Here is a 20,664-nt window from a genome sequence, read left to right on the forward strand (position 1 = left end):
TGTGCCCTGGGTCATTTGTGGCTGATTAACTTCCCTGGATGACAGGAGACATCATTGGTACCACATACGGTGCAGGAAATCCTCCTTGTCTGTCTTATTTTGGGATTGAAGTGGGAGTTTATAATGTCTTTTCTTGTTTGTTTTAAGAAATAATTAATGTAATGATTTAGAATATGAAGTTAATACCTGGTACAAGTTGTCTTCACCTGTGAACAAAATTTGAATATTTAAAACATGAGGAGTAGTGTTGAAAACCTGAAAAAAACTCACAATATTTTAAAGTTGAAGTGTTGATATTTTTCTTGTCACAACCTGGCACTGAGTTTATGATTAACTTATATGTGATACATGTATGATGATTGTTTTATACAGGTACACACTCTCATGGCTGATGAAGCTGTCAATGTCGGCCCCGCCCCTACCAACCAGAGTTATCTTAACATGGATGTCATTCTACAGGCTATCAAGGAGACTGGTGCTCAGGCTGTAAGTTAGACTTAAGGATGTATGCTACCTGACTGTGACATGGAGACTTTAGGATGTATGCTATCTTATTGTGCCATGGAGACTTAAGGTTGTATGCTACCTGACCGTGACTTGGAGACTTAAGGTTGTATGCTACCTGACTGTGACATGGATACTTAATGATGTATGCTACCTTACTGTGACATTGATAATTAAGGATGTATGCTACCTGACTGTGACATGCAGACTTAAGGTTGTATGCTACCTGACTATGACATGCAGTCTTTAGGATGTATGCTACCTGACTGTGACATGTATATTTAAGGATGTATGCTACCTTACTGTGACCTGCAGACCTAAGGTTGTATGCTACCTGACTGTGACATGGAGTCTTAAGTTGCATGCTACCTGACTGTGACATGTATATTTAAGGATTTATGATACCTTACTGTGACGTGCAGACTTAAGGTTATATGCTACCTGACTGTGACATGGAGTCTTAAGTTGCATGCTACCTGACTGTGACATGTATAATTAAGGATGCATGCTACCTGACTGTGACATGCAGACTTAAGGATGTATGCTACCTTACTGTGACATGTATAATTAAGGTTGTATGCTACCTGACTGACATGAAGAATTAAGGTTGTATGATACCTTACTGTGACATGCAGACTTAAGGTTATATGCTACCTGACTGGGACATGGAGACTTAAGGATGTATGCTACCGGTCTGTGACATGGAGAATTAAGGATGTATGATACCTTACTGTGACATGCAGACTTAAGGTTACATGCTACCTGACTGTGACATGGAGAATTAAGGATGTATGCTACCTTACCGTGACATGCAGACTTAAGGTTGTATGATACCTGACTGTGACATGGAGACTTAAGGTTGTATGCTACCTGACTGTGACATCGAGTCTTAAGTTGCATGCTACCTGACTGTGACATGTATAATTAAGGTTGTATGCTACCTCACTGTGACATGGAGACTTAAGGATGTATGCTACCTGACTGTGACATGGAGAATTAAGGATGTATGCTACCTTACTGTGACATGCAGACTTAAGGTTGTATGCTACCTGACTGTGACATGGAGACTTAAGGTTGTATGCTACCTAACTGTGACATGCAGTCTTTAGGATGTATGCTACCTGACTGTGACATGTATAATTAAGGTTGTATGCTTCCTCACTGTGACATGGAGACTTAAGGATGTAGGCTACCTGACTGTGACATGTATATTTAAGGATGTATGCTACCTTACTATGACATGCAGACTTAAGGTTGTATGATACCTGACTGTGACATGCAGTCTTTAGGATGTATGCTACCTGACTGTGACATGGAGTGTTAAGTTGCATGCTACCTGACTGTGACATGTATAATTAAGGATGTATGCTCCCTTACTGTGACATGTATAATTAAGGTTGTATGCTTCCTCACTGTGACATGGAGACTTAAGGATGTAGGCTACCTGACTGTGACATGGAGAATTAAGGATGTATGCTGCCTTACTGTGACATGCAGCCTTAAGGTTGTATGCTACCTGTCTGTGACATGGAGAATTAAGGATGTATGCTACCTTACCGTGACATGCAGACTTAAGGTTGTATGCTACCTGACTGTGAAATGGAGTCTTAAGTTGCATGCTACCTCACTGTGCCATGTATAATTAAGGTTGTATGCTACCTGACTGTGACATGGAGTCTTAAGTTGCATGCTACCTCACTGTGACATGTATAATTAAGGTTGTATGCTACCTCACTGTGACATGGAGACTTAAGGATGTATGCTACCTGTCTGTGACATGGAGAATTAAGGATGTATGCTACCTTACTGTGACATGCAGACTTAAGGTTGTATGCTACCTGATTGTGACATGGAGACTTAAGGTTGTATGCTACCTGACTGTGACATGCAGTCTTTAGGATGTATGCTACCTGACTGTGACATGTATATTTAAGGATGTATGCTACCTTACTGAGACATGGTCACTTAAGGGTGTATGCTACCTTACTGTGACATGTATATTTAAGGATGTATGCTACCTTACTATGACATGCAGACTTAAGGTTGTATGATATCTACTGTGACATGCAGAGTTAAGGTTATATGCTACCTGACTGTGACATGGAGACTTAAGGTTGTATGCTACCTGACTGTGACATGGAGACTTAAGGTTTTATGCTACCTGACTGTGACATGGAGTCTTAAGTTGCATGCTACCCTACTGTGACATGAAGAATTAAGGATGTAGGCTACATAACTGTGGCATGGAGACTTCAGGGTATATGCTACCTGACTGTGACATTGAGACTTAAGGGTGTATGCTACCTTACTGTGACATGGATAATAAAGGATGTATGCTACCTTACTGTGACATGTAGACTTAAGGTTGTATGCTACCTGACTGTGACATGGAGCCTTAAGGTTTTATGTTACCTTATTGAGACAGGCCTCTCCTTTCCAAAACTGACCTAAAAACAGAACTATTTCAACCAAATCAATACTAACTCAAGCTATATATTTATGTTAAATATTGCATATTTTCAGTAGCTCTGACATGAAATATTCAAGCACTGTGCATTGGCCAGTGGAACTGTACACCCCTGATTTCGTTTATGCGGAAAAAAATCATGCAAAGTTTGTAGTTATTTTTTTTCCAAATAGTAAATGTCAATTTTCTTATCTTCTTTGTAAAGTAAATGCCATTTTTCTTATCTTCTTTGTAAAGTCAGCAGTGAGGCTTGTTTTTTTTTTTCAATAATGTATATAATAAGCTGTGTTTAAAACTAAAATTTCAATAGCAGATGGCATCACAAACTATTAGATTTTGACTGTGTATTTTCACTTGATTATAGGTTCATCCTGGATATGGTTTTCTCTCAGAAAACACAGTGTTTGCTGCCAAACTTGTAAGTGTTAGCTGTTCATAATTTGTGAGGCTAAATTATGTTAGTTTTGTATTTCAAATTCTAGGTTTCATCATCACTTGATGTGTTTTATTTATAGGACTGGTATACCAAATCTGGAAACTGAAACAAGACTTTTGTCTTTGGCTGAATGACATTTTAGGGTGGGTGATTATAGGTATGGCTTTTGATAATAAAGTTGAACAGATTTTATGAATTCCATCTTTTCCATAGATACTGTTGAAAGTATATTTGGTATTCATTGAGAAAACCATTAAATTTTCTATTTATTACATTTTTAAATGATCTACAATGATGAAAATGTTGGGGATTGTATTGCAGAATATACTAATAGTTTTCACTCATGTTTCACTGTGAACAAAATATCAGTATTCCACCATATTCATGGAATCTATTTGGAATTAAATGGGAACACAAACATCCTGTGTATTCTCTGGGGTAGTAAGCCTCAGTCTTTGTTATTATGAAATAATGGAATAGATATAACATAATTTGAAGAGGTGCTTTTCTCGATGGTTTTTATACCACCTTGTTACACTTTCTAAGATAAAATATCCCTGCTCCCTATTATCTTTATTATTTTTAAGGATCCATGTCCAACTGCAAGTAAAACACTAGAGAATTCCACTGTAGTTTTTCTTAAACATAGTTACTTCCCCTTAATTTTGTTTTGTATATACCTGAAGCACAACAGGGCCAGTGAACTATTGTTGACAAGGTAGTTTAATTTGTAAGAGATTCAGAATGATAATAAGAGGTTAGAGGTTCAAATCCTGGTCTGGCCTCATGTCATTTTATAAACAAAACACTGTTGTTGACTCTTCCATTTTTATTTCATTTTTAATATTTTTCCATAAAAGTTCTGCAAGGTATGCTTTTCCATTCAGAAATGATTTACCAATTAACTTGAAATCTATATCCATACTTTAAAAGTGTTACCAATGCATACCGGGTAGTTACATTTTGGCTATGTTATGGGGATCCTTTAGTGTAACTTTGTCAAATATCATAGGTGTCAACCACTCCGGGTAATACAAATTGATAACAATAATTTTGAAACGACTTTTTGATGGAATATTGTTTCAGTCATAATTTGTATATCATCAGTACTAAAAAGATATAATGGAGTAAATTTTACATATCCTCTGAGGATCTAGACCACCAGTGGCAAAGTACTATTATTCGTTGTTTATTCACTTTTAAAACTTTCATAATGCAGTCGTTATTACTATATGCCCAATAATGTGAGATTTGTGTGGTGAACACTTCATCCATGGACAAAAATTCCACAAAATGTTTTCACACTGAGCCCTTTACCCCTTATTTGAGATATGGAATGAGGGAGATCTACCTCATTTGAGGCTTCAGAGGTTGACACATGAAATGTTCTATTTGTTTTTGCTTTAGGCGGATATTGGAGTCGAGTTCATCGGCCCCAGCAGTGGTTCTATTCATGCTATGGGAGATAAGATTGAGAGCAAGAGAATCGCGACTAAAGCTGGTGTGAACATGATCCCTGGACACGATGGGGAAGTGGATGACGCCGATGCCTGTGTCAAATACGCTAACGAAATAGGTACAAAAACATATCATGAAAAGTAGGAAATTACACCTTCTAAAGAAATTTTTAAAAAGGGATAGAGTGTAATTTAATTTCAGAACGTTCCCGTTTCAATCTCTATAAATGTATTTTTAGTTTCATTTATTAGGGACAAGGGAAAATAAGGGAAAATTCAAGATAAAAAAGGTGCAAAGGGAAACCAAATTTGTCCTAACTCATTATTTGGCCAAGTGAGCTTATACCATGGTCAGCATGCACCAGCTATCCACCATCTTTTCCTCAACAAGCCTTCTCCAGATAAGAGCTATTCAGATTTTCAGAATTTGTTATGAATTGTCACTGCAATAAGGGGATTTAGTTTTATTTACTAGTAAATGAAGGCAGTGAAATATATTCCTCTCTTAAAACCAGAGGCAATTCCAGTAAGGAAAATAGATGTACAGAAGGAAAATGCTTTTTGAAGTCATTCTTTTCAGGTCCTTATTTAAACCCCGATGAGTGATGCTAACTTATATGCTGCTAAATTCAGCTACCCTATTTTTACCTCAGCATGTTCATTACTACAACATCACGATGTATTTGACATTTCCAGGGTATCCAGTTATGGTTAAGGCATCAGCAGGTGGGGGAGGTAAAGGCATGAGGATTGCCTGGAACGATCAGGAGGCAAGGTGAGTGTTAGTTTGGTGGGTGTGGGGGTAGGATGGAGGTGTGGGGGGGGTAGAAGGACAGCTGATGGAGGGGTACAAGTATTAGGTTTGTGTGGGATGATCAGGAGGCGAGGTGAGGGTTAGCTTGGTGGGTGTGGGGGGAGGATGGAGGTGGGGGGGGGGTAGAAGGACAGCTGATGGAGGGTTACAAGTATTAGGTTTGTGTGGGATGATCAGGAGGCGAGGTAAGTGTTAGTTTGGTGGGTGTGGGGGTAGGATGGAGGTATGAGGTGGGGTAGAAGGACAGCTGATGGAGGGTTACAAGTATTAGGTTTGTGTGGGATGATCAGGAGGCCAGGTAAGTGTTAGTTTGGTGGGTGTGGGGTAGGATGNTGTGGGGGGAGTAGAAGCAAAGCTGATGGAGGGTTACAAGTATGAGGTTCATGTGGGATGATCAGGAGGCGAGGTGAGGGTTAGCTTAGTGGGTATGGGGGTAGGATGGAGGTGGGTTTGGGGAGTAGAAACAAAGCTGATGGAGGGTTACAAGTATTAGGTTCGTGTGGGATGATCAGGAGGCCAGGTGAGTGTTAGTTTGGTGGGTGTGGGGGTAGGATCGAGGTGTGTGGGGGGAGTAGAAGCAAAGCTGATGGAGGGTTACAAGTATGAGGTTCATGTGGGATGATCAGGAGGCGAGGTGAGGGTTAGCTTAGTGGGTATGGGGGTAGGATGGAGGTGGGTTTGGGGAGTAGAAACAAAGCTGATGGAGGGTTACAAGTATTAGGTTCGTGTGGGATGATCAGGAGGCCAGGTGAGTGTTAGTTTGGTGGGTGTGGGGGTAGGATCGAGGTGTGTGGGGGGAGTAGAAGCAAAGCTGATGGAGGGTTACAAGTATGAGGTTCATGTGGGATGATCAGGAGGCGAGGTGAGGGTTAGCTTAGTGGGTATGGGGGTAGGATGGAGGTGGGTTTGGGGAGTAGAAACAAAGCTGATGGAGGGTTACAAGTATTAGGTTCGTGTGGGATGATCAGGAGGCCAGGTGAGTGTTAGTTTGGTGGGTGTGGGGGTAGGATCGAGGTGTGTGGGGGGAGTAGAAGCAAAGCTGATGGAGGGTTACAAGTATGAGGTTCATGTGGGATGATCAGGAGGCGAGGTGAGGGTTAGCTTAGTGGGTATGGGGGTAGGATGGAGGTGGGTTTGGGGAGTAGAAACAAAGCTGATGGAGGGTTACAAGTATTAGGTTCGTGTGGGATGATCAGGAGGCCAGGTGAGTGTTAGTTTGGTGGGTGTGGGGGTAGGATCGAGGTGTGTGGGGGGAGTAGAAGCAAAGCTGATGGAGGGTTACAAGTATGAGGTTCATGTGGGATGATCAGGAGGCGAGGTGAGGGTTAGCTTAGTGGGTATGGGGGTAGGATGGAGGTGGGTTTGGGGAGTAGAAACAAAGCTGATGGAGGGTTACAAGTATTAGGTTCGTGTGGGATGATCAGGAGGCCAGGTGAGTGTTAGTTTGGTGGGTGTGGGGGTAGGATCGAGGTGTGTGGGGGGAGTAGAAGCAAAGCTGATGGAGGGTTACAAGTATGAGGTTCATGTGGGATGATCAGGAGGCGAGGTGAGGGTTAGCTTAGTGGGTATGGGGGTAGGATGGAGGTGGGTTTGGGGAGTAGAAACAAAGCTGATGGAGGGTTACAAGTATTAGGTTCGTGTGGGATGATCAGGAGGCCAGGTGAGTGTTAGTTTGGTGGGTGTGGGGGTAGGATCGAGGTGTGTGGGGGGAGTAGAAGCAAAGCTGATGGAGGGTTACAAGTATGAGGTTCATGTGGGATGATCAGGAGGCGAGGTGAGGGTTAGCTTAGTGGGTATGGGGGTAGGATGGAGGTGGGTTTGGGGAGTAGAAACAAAGCTGATGGAGGGTTACAAGTATTAGGTTCGTGTGGGATGATCAGGAGGCCAGGTGAGTGTTAGTTTGGTGGGTGTGGGGGTAGGATCGAGGTGTGTGGGGGGAGTAGAAGCAAAGCTGATGGAGGGTTACAAGTATGAGGTTCATGTGGGATGATCAGGAGGCGAGGTGAGGGTTAGCTTAGTGGGTATGGGGGTAGGATGGAGGTGGGTTTGGGGAGTAGAAACAAAGCTGATGGAGGGTTACAAGTATTAGGTTCGTGTGGGATGATCAGGAGGCCAGGTGAGTGTTAGTTTGGTGGGTGTGGGGGTAGGATCGAGGTGTGTGGGGGGAGTAGAAGCAAAGCTGATGGAGGGTTACAAGTATGAGGTTCATGTGGGATGATCAGGAGGCGAGGTGAGGGTTAGCTTAGTGGGTATGGGGGTAGGATGGAGGTGGGTTTGGGGAGTAGAAACAAAGCTGATGGAGGGTTACAAGTATTAGGTTCGTGTGGGATGATCAGGAGGCCAGGTGAGTGTTAGTTTGGTGGGTGTGGGGGTAGGATCGAGGTGTGTGGGGGGAGTAGAAGCAAAGCTGATGGAGGGTTACAAGTATGAGGTTCATGTGGGATGATCAGGAGGCGAGGTGAGGGTTAGCTTAGTGGGTATGGGGGTAGGATGGAGGTGGGTTTGGGGAGTAGAAACAAAGCTGATGGAGGGTTACAAGTATTAGGTTCGTGTGGGATGATCAGGAGGCCAGGTGAGTGTTAGTTTGGTGGGTGTGGGGGTAGGATCGAGGTGTGTGGGGGGAGTAGAAGCAAAGCTGATGGAGGGTTACAAGTATGAGGTTCATGTGGGATGATCAGGAGGCGAGGTGAGGGTTAGCTTAGTGGGTATGGGGGTAGGATGGAGGTGGGTTTGGGGAGTAGAAACAAAGCTGATGGAGGGTTACAAGTATTAGGTTCGTGTGGGATGATCAGGAGGCCAGGTGAGTGTTAGTTTGGTGGGTGTGGGGGTAGGATCGAGGTGTGTGGGGGGAGTAGAAGCAAAGCTGATGGAGGGTTACAAGTATGAGGTTCATGTGGGATGATCAGGAGGCGAGGTGAGGGTTAGCTTAGTGGGTATGGGGGTAGGATGGAGGTGGGTTTGGGGAGTAGAAACAAAGCTGATGGAGGGTTACAAGTATTAGGTTCGTGTGGGATGATCAGGAGGCCAGGTGAGTGTTAGTTTGGTGGGTGTGGGGGTAGGATCGAGGTGTGTGGGGGGAGTAGAAGCAAAGCTGATGGAGGGTTACAAGTATGAGGTTCATGTGGGATGATCAGGAGGCGAGGTGAGGGTTAGCTTAGTGGGTATGGGGGTAGGATGGAGGTGGGTTTGGGGAGTAGAAACAAAGCTGATGGAGGGTTACAAGTATTAGGTTCGTGTGGGATGATCAGGAGGCCAGGTGAGTGTTAGTTTGGTGGGTGTGGGGGTAGGATCGAGGTGTGTGGGGGGAGTAGAAGCAAAGCTGATGGAGGGTTACAAGTATGAGGTTCATGTGGGATGATCAGGAGGCGAGGTGAGGGTTAGCTTAGTGGGTATGGGGGTAGGATGGAGGTGGGTTTGGGGAGTAGAAACAAAGCTGATGGAGGGTTACAAGTATTAGGTTCGTGTGGGATGATCAGGAGGCCAGGTGAGTGTTAGTTTGGTGGGTGTGGGGGTAGGATCGAGGTGTGTGGGGGGAGTAGAAGCAAAGCTGATGGAGGGTTACAAGTATGAGGTTCATGTGGGATGATCAGGAGGCGAGGTGAGGGTTAGCTTAGTGGGTATGGGGGTAGGATGGAGGTGGGTTTGGGGAGTAGAAACAAAGCTGATGGAGGGTTACAAGTATTAGGTTCGTGTGGGATGATCAGGAGGCCAGGTGAGTGTTAGTTTGGTGGGTGTGGGGGTAGGATCGAGGTGTGTGGGGGGAGTAGAAGCAAAGCTGATGGAGGGTTACAAGTATGAGGTTCATGTGGGATGATCAGGAGGCGAGGTGAGGGTTAGCTTAGTGGGTATGGGGGTAGGATGGAGGTGGGTTTGGGGAGTAGAAACAAAGCTGATGGAGGGTTACAAGTATTAGGTTCGTGTGGGATGATCAGGAGGCCAGGTGAGTGTTAGTTTGGTGGGTGTGGGGGTAGGATCGAGGTGTGTGGGGGGAGTAGAAGCAAAGCTGATGGAGGGTTACAAGTATGAGGTTCATGTGGGATGATCAGGAGGCGAGGTGAGGGTTAGCTTAGTGGGTATGGGGGTAGGATGGAGGTGGGTTTGGGGAGTAGAAACAAAGCTGATGGAGGGTTACAAGTATTAGGTTCGTGTGGGATGATCAGGAGGCCAGGTGAGTGTTAGTTTGGTGGGTGTGGGGGTAGGATCGAGGTGTGTGGGGGGAGTAGAAGCAAAGCTGATGGAGGGTTACAAGTATGAGGTTCATGTGGGATGATCAGGAGGCGAGGTGAGGGTTAGCTTAGTGGGTATGGGGGTAGGATGGAGGTGGGTTTGGGGAGTAGAAACAAAGCTGATGGAGGGTTACAAGTATTAGGTTCGTGTGGGATGATCAGGAGGCCAGGTGAGTGTTAGTTTGGTGGGTGTGGGGGTAGGATCGAGGTGTGTGGGGGGAGTAGAAGCAAAGCTGATGGAGGGTTACAAGTATTAGGTTCAAGTGGGAATGATCAGGAGGAGAGGTAAATGGTAGGATGGAGGTGTGTGGGGGGAGTAGAAGCAAAGCTGATAGAGGGTTGCAAGTATTAGGTTTGTGTGGGATGATCAGGAGGCGAGGTAAGTGTTAGTTTGGTGGGTGTGGGGGTAGGATGGAGGTGTGTGAGGGGAGTAGAAGCAAAGCTGATGGAGGGTTACAAGTATGAGGTTCATGTGGGATGATCAGGAGGCGAGGTAAGTGTTAGTTTGGTGGGTGTGGGGGTAGGATGGAGGTGTGTGAGGGGAGTAGAAGCAAAGCTGATGGAGGGTTACAAGTATTAGGTTTGTGTGGGATGATCAGGAGGCGAGGTAAGTGTTAGTTTGGTGGGTGTGGGGGTAGGATGGAGGTGTGTGAGGGGAGTAGAAGCAAAGCTGATGGAGGGTTACAAGTATTAGGTTTGTGTGGGATGATCAGGAGGCGAGGTGAGGGTTAGCTTGGTGGGTGTGGGGGTTGGATGGAGGTGGGTGTGGGGAGTAGAAACAAAGCTGATGGAGGGTTACAAGTATTAGGTTGGTGTGGGATGATCAGGAGGCGAGGTGAGGGTTAGCTTGGTGGGTGTGGGGGTAGGATGGAGGTGGGTGCGGGGCGTAGAAACAAAGCTGATGGAGGGTTACAAGTATTAGGTTTGTGTGGGATGATCAGGAGGCGAGGTAAGTGTTAGTTTGGTGGGTGTGGGGGTAGGATGGAGGTGTGTGAGGGTGGGGGGGAGTAGAAGTAAAGCTGATGGAGGGTTACAAGTATTAGGTTTGTGTGGGATGATCAGGAGGCGAGGTAAGTGTTAGTTTGGTGGGTGTGGGGGTAGGATGGAGGTGTGTGAGGGGAGTAGAAGCAAAGCTGATGGAGGGTTACAAGTATGAGGTTCATGTGGGATGATCAGGAGGCGAGGTAAGTGTTAGTTTGGTGGGTGTGGGGGTAGGATGGAGGTGTGTGAGGGTGGGGGGGAGTAGAAGTAAAGCTGATGGAGGGTTACAAGTATTAGGTTTGTGTGGGATGATCAGGAGGCGAGGTGAGGGTTAGCTTGGTGGGTGTGGGGGTAGGATGGAGGTGTGGGGGGAGTAGAAGGACAGCTGGTGGAGAGTTACAAGCATGAGGTTTGCGTGGAATGATCAAGAGGTGAAGTGAGTGTTTTCTTTTTACCACATACTAATCCTACATGAATTGGGGGAAATGTAGCATTATTTTCTCTGAAATTGGGAAAATACAGCACTCTTTTGTTTGGGTAAACAGCCTGTATTAGGATGTAAAACTAGGCAAAGCAAATAACTGGAGTTGAGTGTTACTTTGGTAGGAATGGGTAGGATGGAGGTGTAGAAGGACAGCTGGTGGAGGGACAGGTAAAGATACAAGGTTTGCGTGGAATAATCCATAGATGAGTTTGGGTAGAGAAAGATATGATGTGAAGATTGTCTATGCATAGAAATAAAAATAAGAAGTATAAAAGTGAGAAGAACTCTGCAATTGACCTGCTGGAGACGTGATATACTTGTAGGATAAAGCTGATATTCCTTTGAATTACAGAGATGCATTCCGCCTGAGTAAGCAGGAAGCTGCCTCCAGCTTTGGGGACGATAGGATGTTAATAGAAAAGTTTATAGATAACCCACGACATATAGAAGTCCAGGTAGGTCTCGCGCCATAAAACAGGCATCACGTGTTCTTCAATGTACAGAGTTTTCAGAAACAACTGCTGAAATTCAAAATTGGAGTTAACTTATGGCAGACTTGTTACAATTCATTAAAAAAAATATATGCTTTGTTTAAAATATCTTAAACGAATATATGTATATATTTTTTAAAAGATCTCAATTCGAATAGAGAGCAATTACATAGGAAGGAAATACGATGTTCTGTGTGCACAAGAAAGTCAGATTCTTTCTGTCTGGAAAGTCCATTGTAAGGTCAATGTGTGACCTTTAATTTATGAGAGAAAAAAAACTTAATACAGTCTATCATTTGTGTCAGAATTTATGTAATTCTTAAGTGTTTTGCATAATGCATTGTATTTAGTTGTTAAAAGCTGTGATTGTTTGGTTGGACAGGTTCTATGTGACAAACATGGAAATGCGTTGTGGCTGAACGAGAGAGAGTGCTCCATACAACGGAGGAACCAGAAAGTGATTGAAGAAGCTCCAAGGTTGGTCTTATTTAATTATCATATACTTGTCTGTGATATAGGTTAAATGTCTTGCTGTGTGATAATGCTAGCTGCGCACAGGCTGTATCCTGGACTGACCCATATTCACCCGCCATGCGCCATATCTGCCTGACATATGCCATATCCACTCGACATCCACCATATCTGCCTGACACACGCCATATCTGTTTAACTTTTGGTTCAACAGTTATATCAGAAATGATTATGCCTCAATTATTGGACAGTGAGTGAAACAAACTGGTAGTGTTTGTATGTTTTTTTATTTGTATTTAACGGCCCATCAACAACTACGGTCAGTTAGGGCCAGAATAATCCCTAAAGATTATTTGTGAAACAAAATTAAGATCGGATAAGATGAAACCTTGTGTATTTTAAAAACATCAGCAGGATAGACTTAGAAAATTAAAAAAATGAGAAAGGGGATAAAATAACAAGTTTGAGTTAAGAATATCGTGTAAAGATTGAAATGGAAAGAGATGATGCAATGGAATCAAAGTTTATAAAATAGACTGATGTCTATTATATCTGTCTGTTTTATAAACTCTTATTTCCATTGGTGATGTACACACTGCATCTGTATTTTTTATACCGTTCATTGTTCTTTAATTGTTTAAAGGTAAAATGTGATGATATGAAATATAAAATATAAATTTGCCGTGTTTTATGTGTTATTGCTAATAAACTTGATGTTATAGCCGTATATGATAAAAATGTTGGCCCAAGGGCTGATATTAGTCAAGGGCCAATGCAGAGTAGGGAATGGTCATATAATAACCTCTAAATACAGTGTATTACAGTACAATTTTAATCTGAATTTTAAATGAGGAAATCGATAATAAAAAACTTTTTACAATTAAATCTGTCTACGTACCTAGATAGAAGAATGAGTCACTTTGAATCTGTCAGATTGTGTCTGTTAATAAAATCCCAAACACACAAAAAATAAATTCCCAGGAAAGGTCATTTCAAAAAGTTGGTTGGGTTTAATTCATTATTGTCATATTTAGAATTTAAGTCATGAACTTCTTGGATCTGTAAAGTATCATTAGTCTTAAAAATAAGGTACTGCCCCTGAAGGTATCGTCACTCCTGAATGTACCTATTGTTGTCCTGTTACAGTACCTTCATTGATCCAGACATGCGCCGAGCAATGGGAGAGCAGGCAACACAGCTAGCCACAGCTGTGGGCTATACATCTGCAGGTAACTATGTTTCCTTGGATGGGGAAGACTATTCAATATAAGTTTGGGTACAGTTAGTGTTTCAAAAAATCTTACATGTGTTGTAATTTGTTTTCACATTTTGCAAAAATAAAAGTAGATGATGCACCTTTTATAATTGCAAAAGAGTTTCACTTGAGAGTCGATTTAGACTTTGGAGAAGTCTCCTCTATCTAGGGACGATAAAGGGGCTTTTCTGACAGACCTACTTCCTTTTAATAGGTATTAATCCATCATTTTGTTAATGTTCATATAAAATTTCTGAAATATAATATTGGTAAGATGGGATGTAATAATATTAAATGTTTATTTTGCTAGATGTGTTTTATTTGGTATAAATTTGCACAAATTGACTTTAAAATTTCTCAAATTAGATAGTGGCGAAAGTAATACCTGGTAATGTTAATTAATCCTGATTGTACTATTTACATTACACAGAATCTGATGGGTGTAATCTCTTCCTGTTATGTTAAATAGATCAGCTTTGAGGGACTTCCTTCTCTGTATAAATGAACTTAGTTGTTCCAGACAATTCAATACTGAATTTATCCATACTTGTAACAATGAGTTGAAAATGACTATTTTTCAATACAAGTAATTAAGTATCTTTGAATAGAAAGTGAAGTTTTCGGAATTTCACATCAAAAGACATGGATGATTTTGTTCTCTAATTATAACTCTGTTGAGTATATTACAGTAACAGTATACAGAAACATTTGATACAACCTCTTGATAATAGGCACGGTGGAGTTTCTCGTCGACTCAAAGAAGAACTTCTACTTCCTTGAGATGAATACCAGACTTCAGGTTGAGCATCCCATTACAGAGTGTATCACCGGCATAGACCTTGTTCACCAGATGATCCGGTCCGCAAAAGGTAAAAATCCCATCCCATTACAGAGTGTATCACCGGCATAGACCTTGTTCACCAGATGATCCGGTCCGCAAAAGGTAAAAAACCCATCCCATTACAGAGTGTATCACCGGCATTGACCTCGTTCACCAGATGATCCGGCCGCAAAAGGTAAAAAACCCATCCCATTACAGAGTGTATCACCGGCATTGACCTCGTTCACCAGATGATCCGGTCCGCAAAAGGTAAAAAAACATCCTATTACAGAGTGTATCACCGGCATTGACCTCGTTCACCAGATGATCCGGTCTGCAAAAGGTAAAAACCCATCCCATTACAGAGTGTATCACCGGCATAGACCTTGTTCACCAGATGATCCGGTCCGCAAAAGGTAAAAAAACATCCTATTACAGAGTGTATCACCGGCATTGACCTCATTCACCAGATGATCCGGTCCGCAAAAGGTAAAAAACCCATCCCATTACAGAGTGTATCACCGACATTGACCTCGTTCACCAGATGATCCGGCCGCAAAAGGTAAAAAAACATCCCATTACAGAGTGTATCACCGGCATTGACCTCGTTCACCAGATGATCTGGCCCGCAAAAGGTAAAAAAACCATCCTATTACAGAGTGTATCACCGACATTGACCTCGTTCACCAGATGATCTGGTCCACAAAAGGTAAAAAACCCATCCCATTACAGAGTGTATCACCGGCATAGACCTCGTTCACCAGATAATCCGGTCCGCAAAAGGTAAAAAAATCCATCCCATTACAGAGTGTATCACCGGTTATGGTAACCATTAATATTACTTTTACATTTTAGAAATATGCTACATGTATGTGTTTGTGAAGTTAATCATATACATGTATAAACGTATGTTATAAGAAAGGTTTTTCCCAAAATCTTGACTAATACAAATGTATGACTGTAGCATGTTGTATTTATTTCAGGCCATAAGTTACTCCACCAACAGTCAGACATCCCTATAGATGGGTGGGCATTTGAGTGCAGAGTGTATGCCGAGGTACATTATTTGTTATAATAAATAATATTATATAACCTGTAAAGAATAGTTATTGTTACTTAATAAAATTATTGATTTTTTTAAAAGATTTTTATGAGGTCCAGCTTGGATGATATTACCAAAAATGTATATGGCCTATAAGTTTCTAAGTGTGAAATGGATAATGAAATTGTATGTTTCTTATAATTTCATAAAAATTGATTAGAAGAAGGCCTTATTTAGATATGAATATAGAGGGATGAGGTGGAGGTAATTTAGATATGAATATAGAAGGATGAGGTGGAGGTAGCTAGAGGTATGGTGTAGTGGGAGGGGGGCCCAGCCCCTCCCCTGAGTAATTAGTCCCTTAGACATTCATAACATGGAAACATTTGAGATCCCCTCCAAATGACTGCATGTACAGTTGCTAGGCATGAAGATGCAGTCATTTTTCGAGGACTAACCCCTGGTTCAGCTCTGCCCCTGGGGACTTAATCCCTAAGGCACTCATACTTAATAATATATGGTTGATAGGCGACTTGAAATAATAATCACTGACAGTAGGGGTTCAGAAAAAGTGCCTCCCGTTCCTCCCAAATATATCTATCTAGAATAGTCCTTCTTCATTCTTTGACAACAATAGCATATTCTGATTTTTATTTTTTTGTGCTGACCTGATTACCCTGATATTTTAGGATCCCTACAAAAACTTTGGTATGCCATCTATTGGTAGACTAACGAAGTACATCGAACCAACTCATATTGACAAGGTATGTGACTTTACATTTGATCATATGTATTTGGTCAGAGATAGACAATGTGATGGAGAGATCAGAAACTCCAGTGTCATATCAATGTACTAATGTGTGTTATCAATGTACAACTGTGTGTTATCAATGTACTACTGTGTGTTATCAATGTACTACTGTATGTCATCAATGTACTACTGTGTGTTATCAATGTACTACTGTGTGTTATCAATGTACTACTGTGTGTTATCAATGTGCTACTGTGTGTTATCAATATTTCTACTGTGTGTTATCAATGTACTACTGTGTGTTATCAATGTACTACTGTGTGTTATTAATGTACTACTGTGTGTTATAAATGTACTACTGTGTGTTATCAATGTACTACTGTGTACTACTTTCCAATGTTCATTTGTTGATCAAAGTAAACAAAAAGGAAAGTATATTCCACAGCAACAACTCACAAGAACTAAACTGCTGCCTCAATACACAAGGATAAGATATAAATTATACTACCATGTCATCCGTTTTCATCCTTTTAGTTTGTAATTTCTACATATGTGTGATGTCCTTTTTACAGGTGCGATGTGACAGTGGTATCAAGGAGGGTAGTGAGATCAGTGTCTACTACGATGCTATGATCTGTAAGGTAAGACCTATGATCTGTAAGGTAAGACCTATGATCTGTAAGGTAAGACCTATGATCTGTAAGGTAAGACCTATGATCTGTAAGGTAAGACCTATGATCTGTAAGGTAAGACCTATGATCTGTAAGGTAAGACCTATGATCTGTAAGGTAAGACCTATGATCTGTAAGGTAAGACCTATGATCTGTAAGGTAAGACCTATGATCTGTAAGGTAAGACCTATGATCTGTAAGGTAAGACCTATGATCTGTAAGGTAAGACCTATGATCTGTAAGGTAAGACCTATGATCTGTAAGGTAAGACCTATGATCTGTAAGGTAAGACCTATGATCTGTAAGGTAAGACCTATGATCTGTAAGGTAAGACCTATGATCTGTAAGGTGAGACCTATGATCTGTAAGGTGAGACCTATTTTACTATAAATTATAGGGTAAAACTGCCCTACCATGCTTATCACTTATTCCACAAACTCTTTTCTAATTTTCTAATTGATCAACATTCACCAAGCAAACCTGCATAAGTATGGTTTACAATGCCATGAACTATATCTTTACAGCTGGTGACCTACGGTAAAACAAGGCAGGAAGCTTTGGACGTGATGGTGAACGCCCTGGATAGCTATGTCATAAAGGGTATCATCTTTATATAGTTTAGGCTTTTCATGATGATATTGGGAGGTGAAAAGAGTGACAAAAGAATGGATGAAATATGTATGAATGGCGTCATTAAAAATATTTGCAATTTTGTAACCATGATATATTATCCCTTAAATTTTCTCATTTGCTTGTGAAACCTAGATAGCAATTGTTATTACATCTGTGACCTTAAATGACCTTGACAGGTCATGAAATTGATTGATATTGATGTCACCAACAATAACGTAACCCCTGAATGGGCAACTCAATGCAGTTGCATAAACAGGAAGAAATGCCACAGTTTTCGCCTTTCATCATGGATTCCTAATGTCATTTCGATATCACTTGTCACACTTTTATATTATGTTGTATTACTGTCATGTTACATACAAGAAAATCAATGTACTTTTGTTATTACACTGAACATTAGCCAGATCTTATTCTCGTTGAAGTCATGTATTCAGATTTATAGTTAGTGTTAACAACCAAATGAAGTACATGTTACACTACCACTGATATGGGGTATACAACAATAAATCATAGAAAAATATGTCTAACAAGGTCTTTTCAAAAGTTTTAGCATTAATGATTTCCAGCGATCTTCATAACAATTCCCCCCTTACATGTAGTCATGGATTAAATGCCCATTTTCATTTCTTGGCTTAGCTCTCTTACATCATAATGGTTTCTATCAACAAAACTTTTGAAAAAGAGGGAGGAAAACCCAATACATATGTATTATGAATGTGCTATTCTGTCAGGTGATATTCAAAAGGTCTTATTCTGAAATTGTTGATGGGGGATATTGAAAGAGTAAAAGTCAGAAATAGTTGATTGGGGATATTTAAAGAGTAAAAGTCAGAAATAGTTGATTTGGAATATTCAAAAGGCCTACGTTTGTAGTGCAAGGTAATTTGACCAGGAAGCTGTGCACAATGATAATTGATATGACTGGTTATATATAATTATTGGTTTGTTTATAGGTGTGACACATAATGTTCCCCTACTGAGAGACATATGTACGGAGGAATCATTTGTAGCCGGTGACATTACTACAGATTACCTTCCCAATATCTATCCGGATGGTTTTACAGGTAAGTGCCAACTTCCTTCCCAATTATTTATCTGGACGGTTTTACCTTCCCAAGATCTATCCAGACAGTTTTACAGGTAATTGTTACCTTCCAAAGATCTATCCAGATGTTTTTACAGGTAAGTGCTAATTATCTATCCGGATGGTTTTACAGGTAAATATCAATTACCTGTCCAGGCGTTTTTACAGGTAAGTGCTAATTACCTTCCCCAAATCAATCAGAGGGCTTTAAATGTAAGTGTGACCTTCCCACAACCTTTACAAATAAATATGAATGACTTTCCCAGGATCTTTAGAGATAGCTTTCTAGTTTAAACCATTATTGCCTTTTTAAAACAAACTTTTGAAATATTTTGTAATAGCATGGCCACAAAGAAACTTTTTTCAATATGTCTTCATGGATGTTGAGGGAGTTGGCCTGCTGTAGCCCGCTATATTTTATATAACAGTTTACAGTAAGACATGCTGTACTATAACCCGCTATATTTTATATAACAGTTAACAGTAAGACGTGCCGTACTATAACCCTCTATATTTTATATAACAGTTTACAGTAAGACATGCCATACTATAACCCTCTATATTTTATGTAACAGTTTACATTAAGACATGCTGTACTATAACCCTCTATATTTTATATAACAGTTTACAGTAAGACATGCTTTACTATAACCCTCTATATTTTATATAACAGTTTACAATAAGACATGCTGTACTATAACCCTCTATATTTTTATAACAGATTACAGTTAGACATGCTGTACTATAGCCCTCTATATTTTATATAACAGTTTACAGTAAGACATGCTGAACTATAACCCTCTATATTTTATATAACAGTTTACAGTAAGACATGCTGTACTATAACCCTCTTTATTATTTTTATTGATTTTGAGCTGACTCTGATTGGTTGAAACAACATCATGTGACCACCTGTAAAGGTAGTTATAAACCTGAGTGGTTTGCAGGTGTTCAAAAAAGTTGGTAGAACAAGTGTTATTGACCTGTTATAAATAGATTCTGGAACAGGTGTTCAAAAAAGTTGGTAGAAAAAGTGTTATTGACCTGCTATAAATAGATTCTGGAATTTTTGTGAAGTCATTTAGATGCTTGATTAACACCCCATGGGAGACAAACACAGTAATGATCAAGATTAACACTGAAGTCACTTGGATGCTTGATACTGCCTATCATATTATAGACATATTCCACGGATTTTAAAGTGCTGCTAACTGTGCCAGTAAAATAAAGGATTGATTCAGTAATTTGATCAATGATTATTGCAGATATTTAAATGATTATTGCAGATATTTAATTAAAAAAATGTTATTTTTCTGATATTTTTGTTTAGTTGATTTTAAAATTTGTGACTAAAAATAAATGGAAAATAAAATGGAAAACTATTTTTTTACATTTTTCTTCAATTTTGAAAAAATCAATTAAAATAATAAAACTATTGTAGCATGGTGATTTCGGTCGATACATGGTTTTATCGACCTAGGTTAGCAATATTGACCTCGGACTGCCTCCTCGGTCAATATTGCTTACCTAGGTCGATAAAACCATGTATCGACCTCATCACCATGCTATAATTGTATAATATTTTATATTAAAGTCTAATATGAAATGTTAGGCAGGTTTGCACAGCATAGAAGGGGTCTGCCTTTCATCTGCTTTCATCTCATTATAAGTAAACATCTGAGCAGATGTAGTATAGATTGTATATATGGTCCATCGGTTCCCTATCAACATACATATCAGTTCACAGGACCATCTGGGTGCTAGACAGTCTTATCACAAGACCTCTCCCCTATTAGCAGGTCATGATCACTGGTCATAGAAAGGACATGCATCATCCAACCAATTAGTAATGCAGGGGGTCAAGATTATTCTTATCTCAAGCTCAGCCAGCCGGGCATTTTGACCTCCCATAACACCACTGTCCTGACAGCAATACAGCAGACAAGGGTCTCCTCTCCCTACCTAATTATTCTTATCTCAAGCCCAGCCAGCTGGGCATTCTGAACTTCCATAACCTCGCTGTCCTGACAGCAATACAGTAAACAGAGGGTCTCCCCTCTTTGCCTAATTTACATGT

General features: G+C 40.8%; 1 protein-coding gene across 1 annotated transcript in view; it reads left to right on the plus strand.

Annotated features, from left to right (window-relative positions):
* Nucleotides 1-20,664, plus strand: part of LOC110463225 (propionyl-CoA carboxylase alpha chain, mitochondrial-like) — a 35,338-nt gene that overhangs the window by 4,012 nt on the left and 10,662 nt on the right. Inside the window, exons 4-16 of the mRNA XM_021517649.1 lie at nt 373-486; nt 3,336-3,389; nt 4,815-4,983; nt 5,561-5,639; nt 11,722-11,824; nt 12,243-12,337; nt 13,478-13,560; nt 14,318-14,455; nt 15,390-15,463; nt 16,138-16,212; nt 16,772-16,840; nt 17,395-17,470; nt 18,457-18,567. Coding sequence (XP_021373324.1) covers nt 373-486; nt 3,336-3,389; nt 4,815-4,983; nt 5,561-5,639; nt 11,722-11,824; nt 12,243-12,337; nt 13,478-13,560; nt 14,318-14,455; nt 15,390-15,463; nt 16,138-16,212; nt 16,772-16,840; nt 17,395-17,470; nt 18,457-18,567 — 1,240 coding nt within the window. The remainder of the gene's footprint in view (nt 1-372; nt 487-3,335; nt 3,390-4,814; nt 4,984-5,560; nt 5,640-11,721; nt 11,825-12,242; nt 12,338-13,477; nt 13,561-14,317; nt 14,456-15,389; nt 15,464-16,137; nt 16,213-16,771; nt 16,841-17,394; nt 17,471-18,456; nt 18,568-20,664) is intronic.

This window comes from Mizuhopecten yessoensis, unplaced genomic scaffold (genome assembly GCF_002113885.1).
Source record: "Mizuhopecten yessoensis strain PY_sf001 unplaced genomic scaffold, ASM211388v2 scaffold10879, whole genome shotgun sequence".
Classification (NCBI taxonomy): Eukaryota; Metazoa; Mollusca; class Bivalvia; order Pectinida; family Pectinidae; genus Mizuhopecten; species Mizuhopecten yessoensis.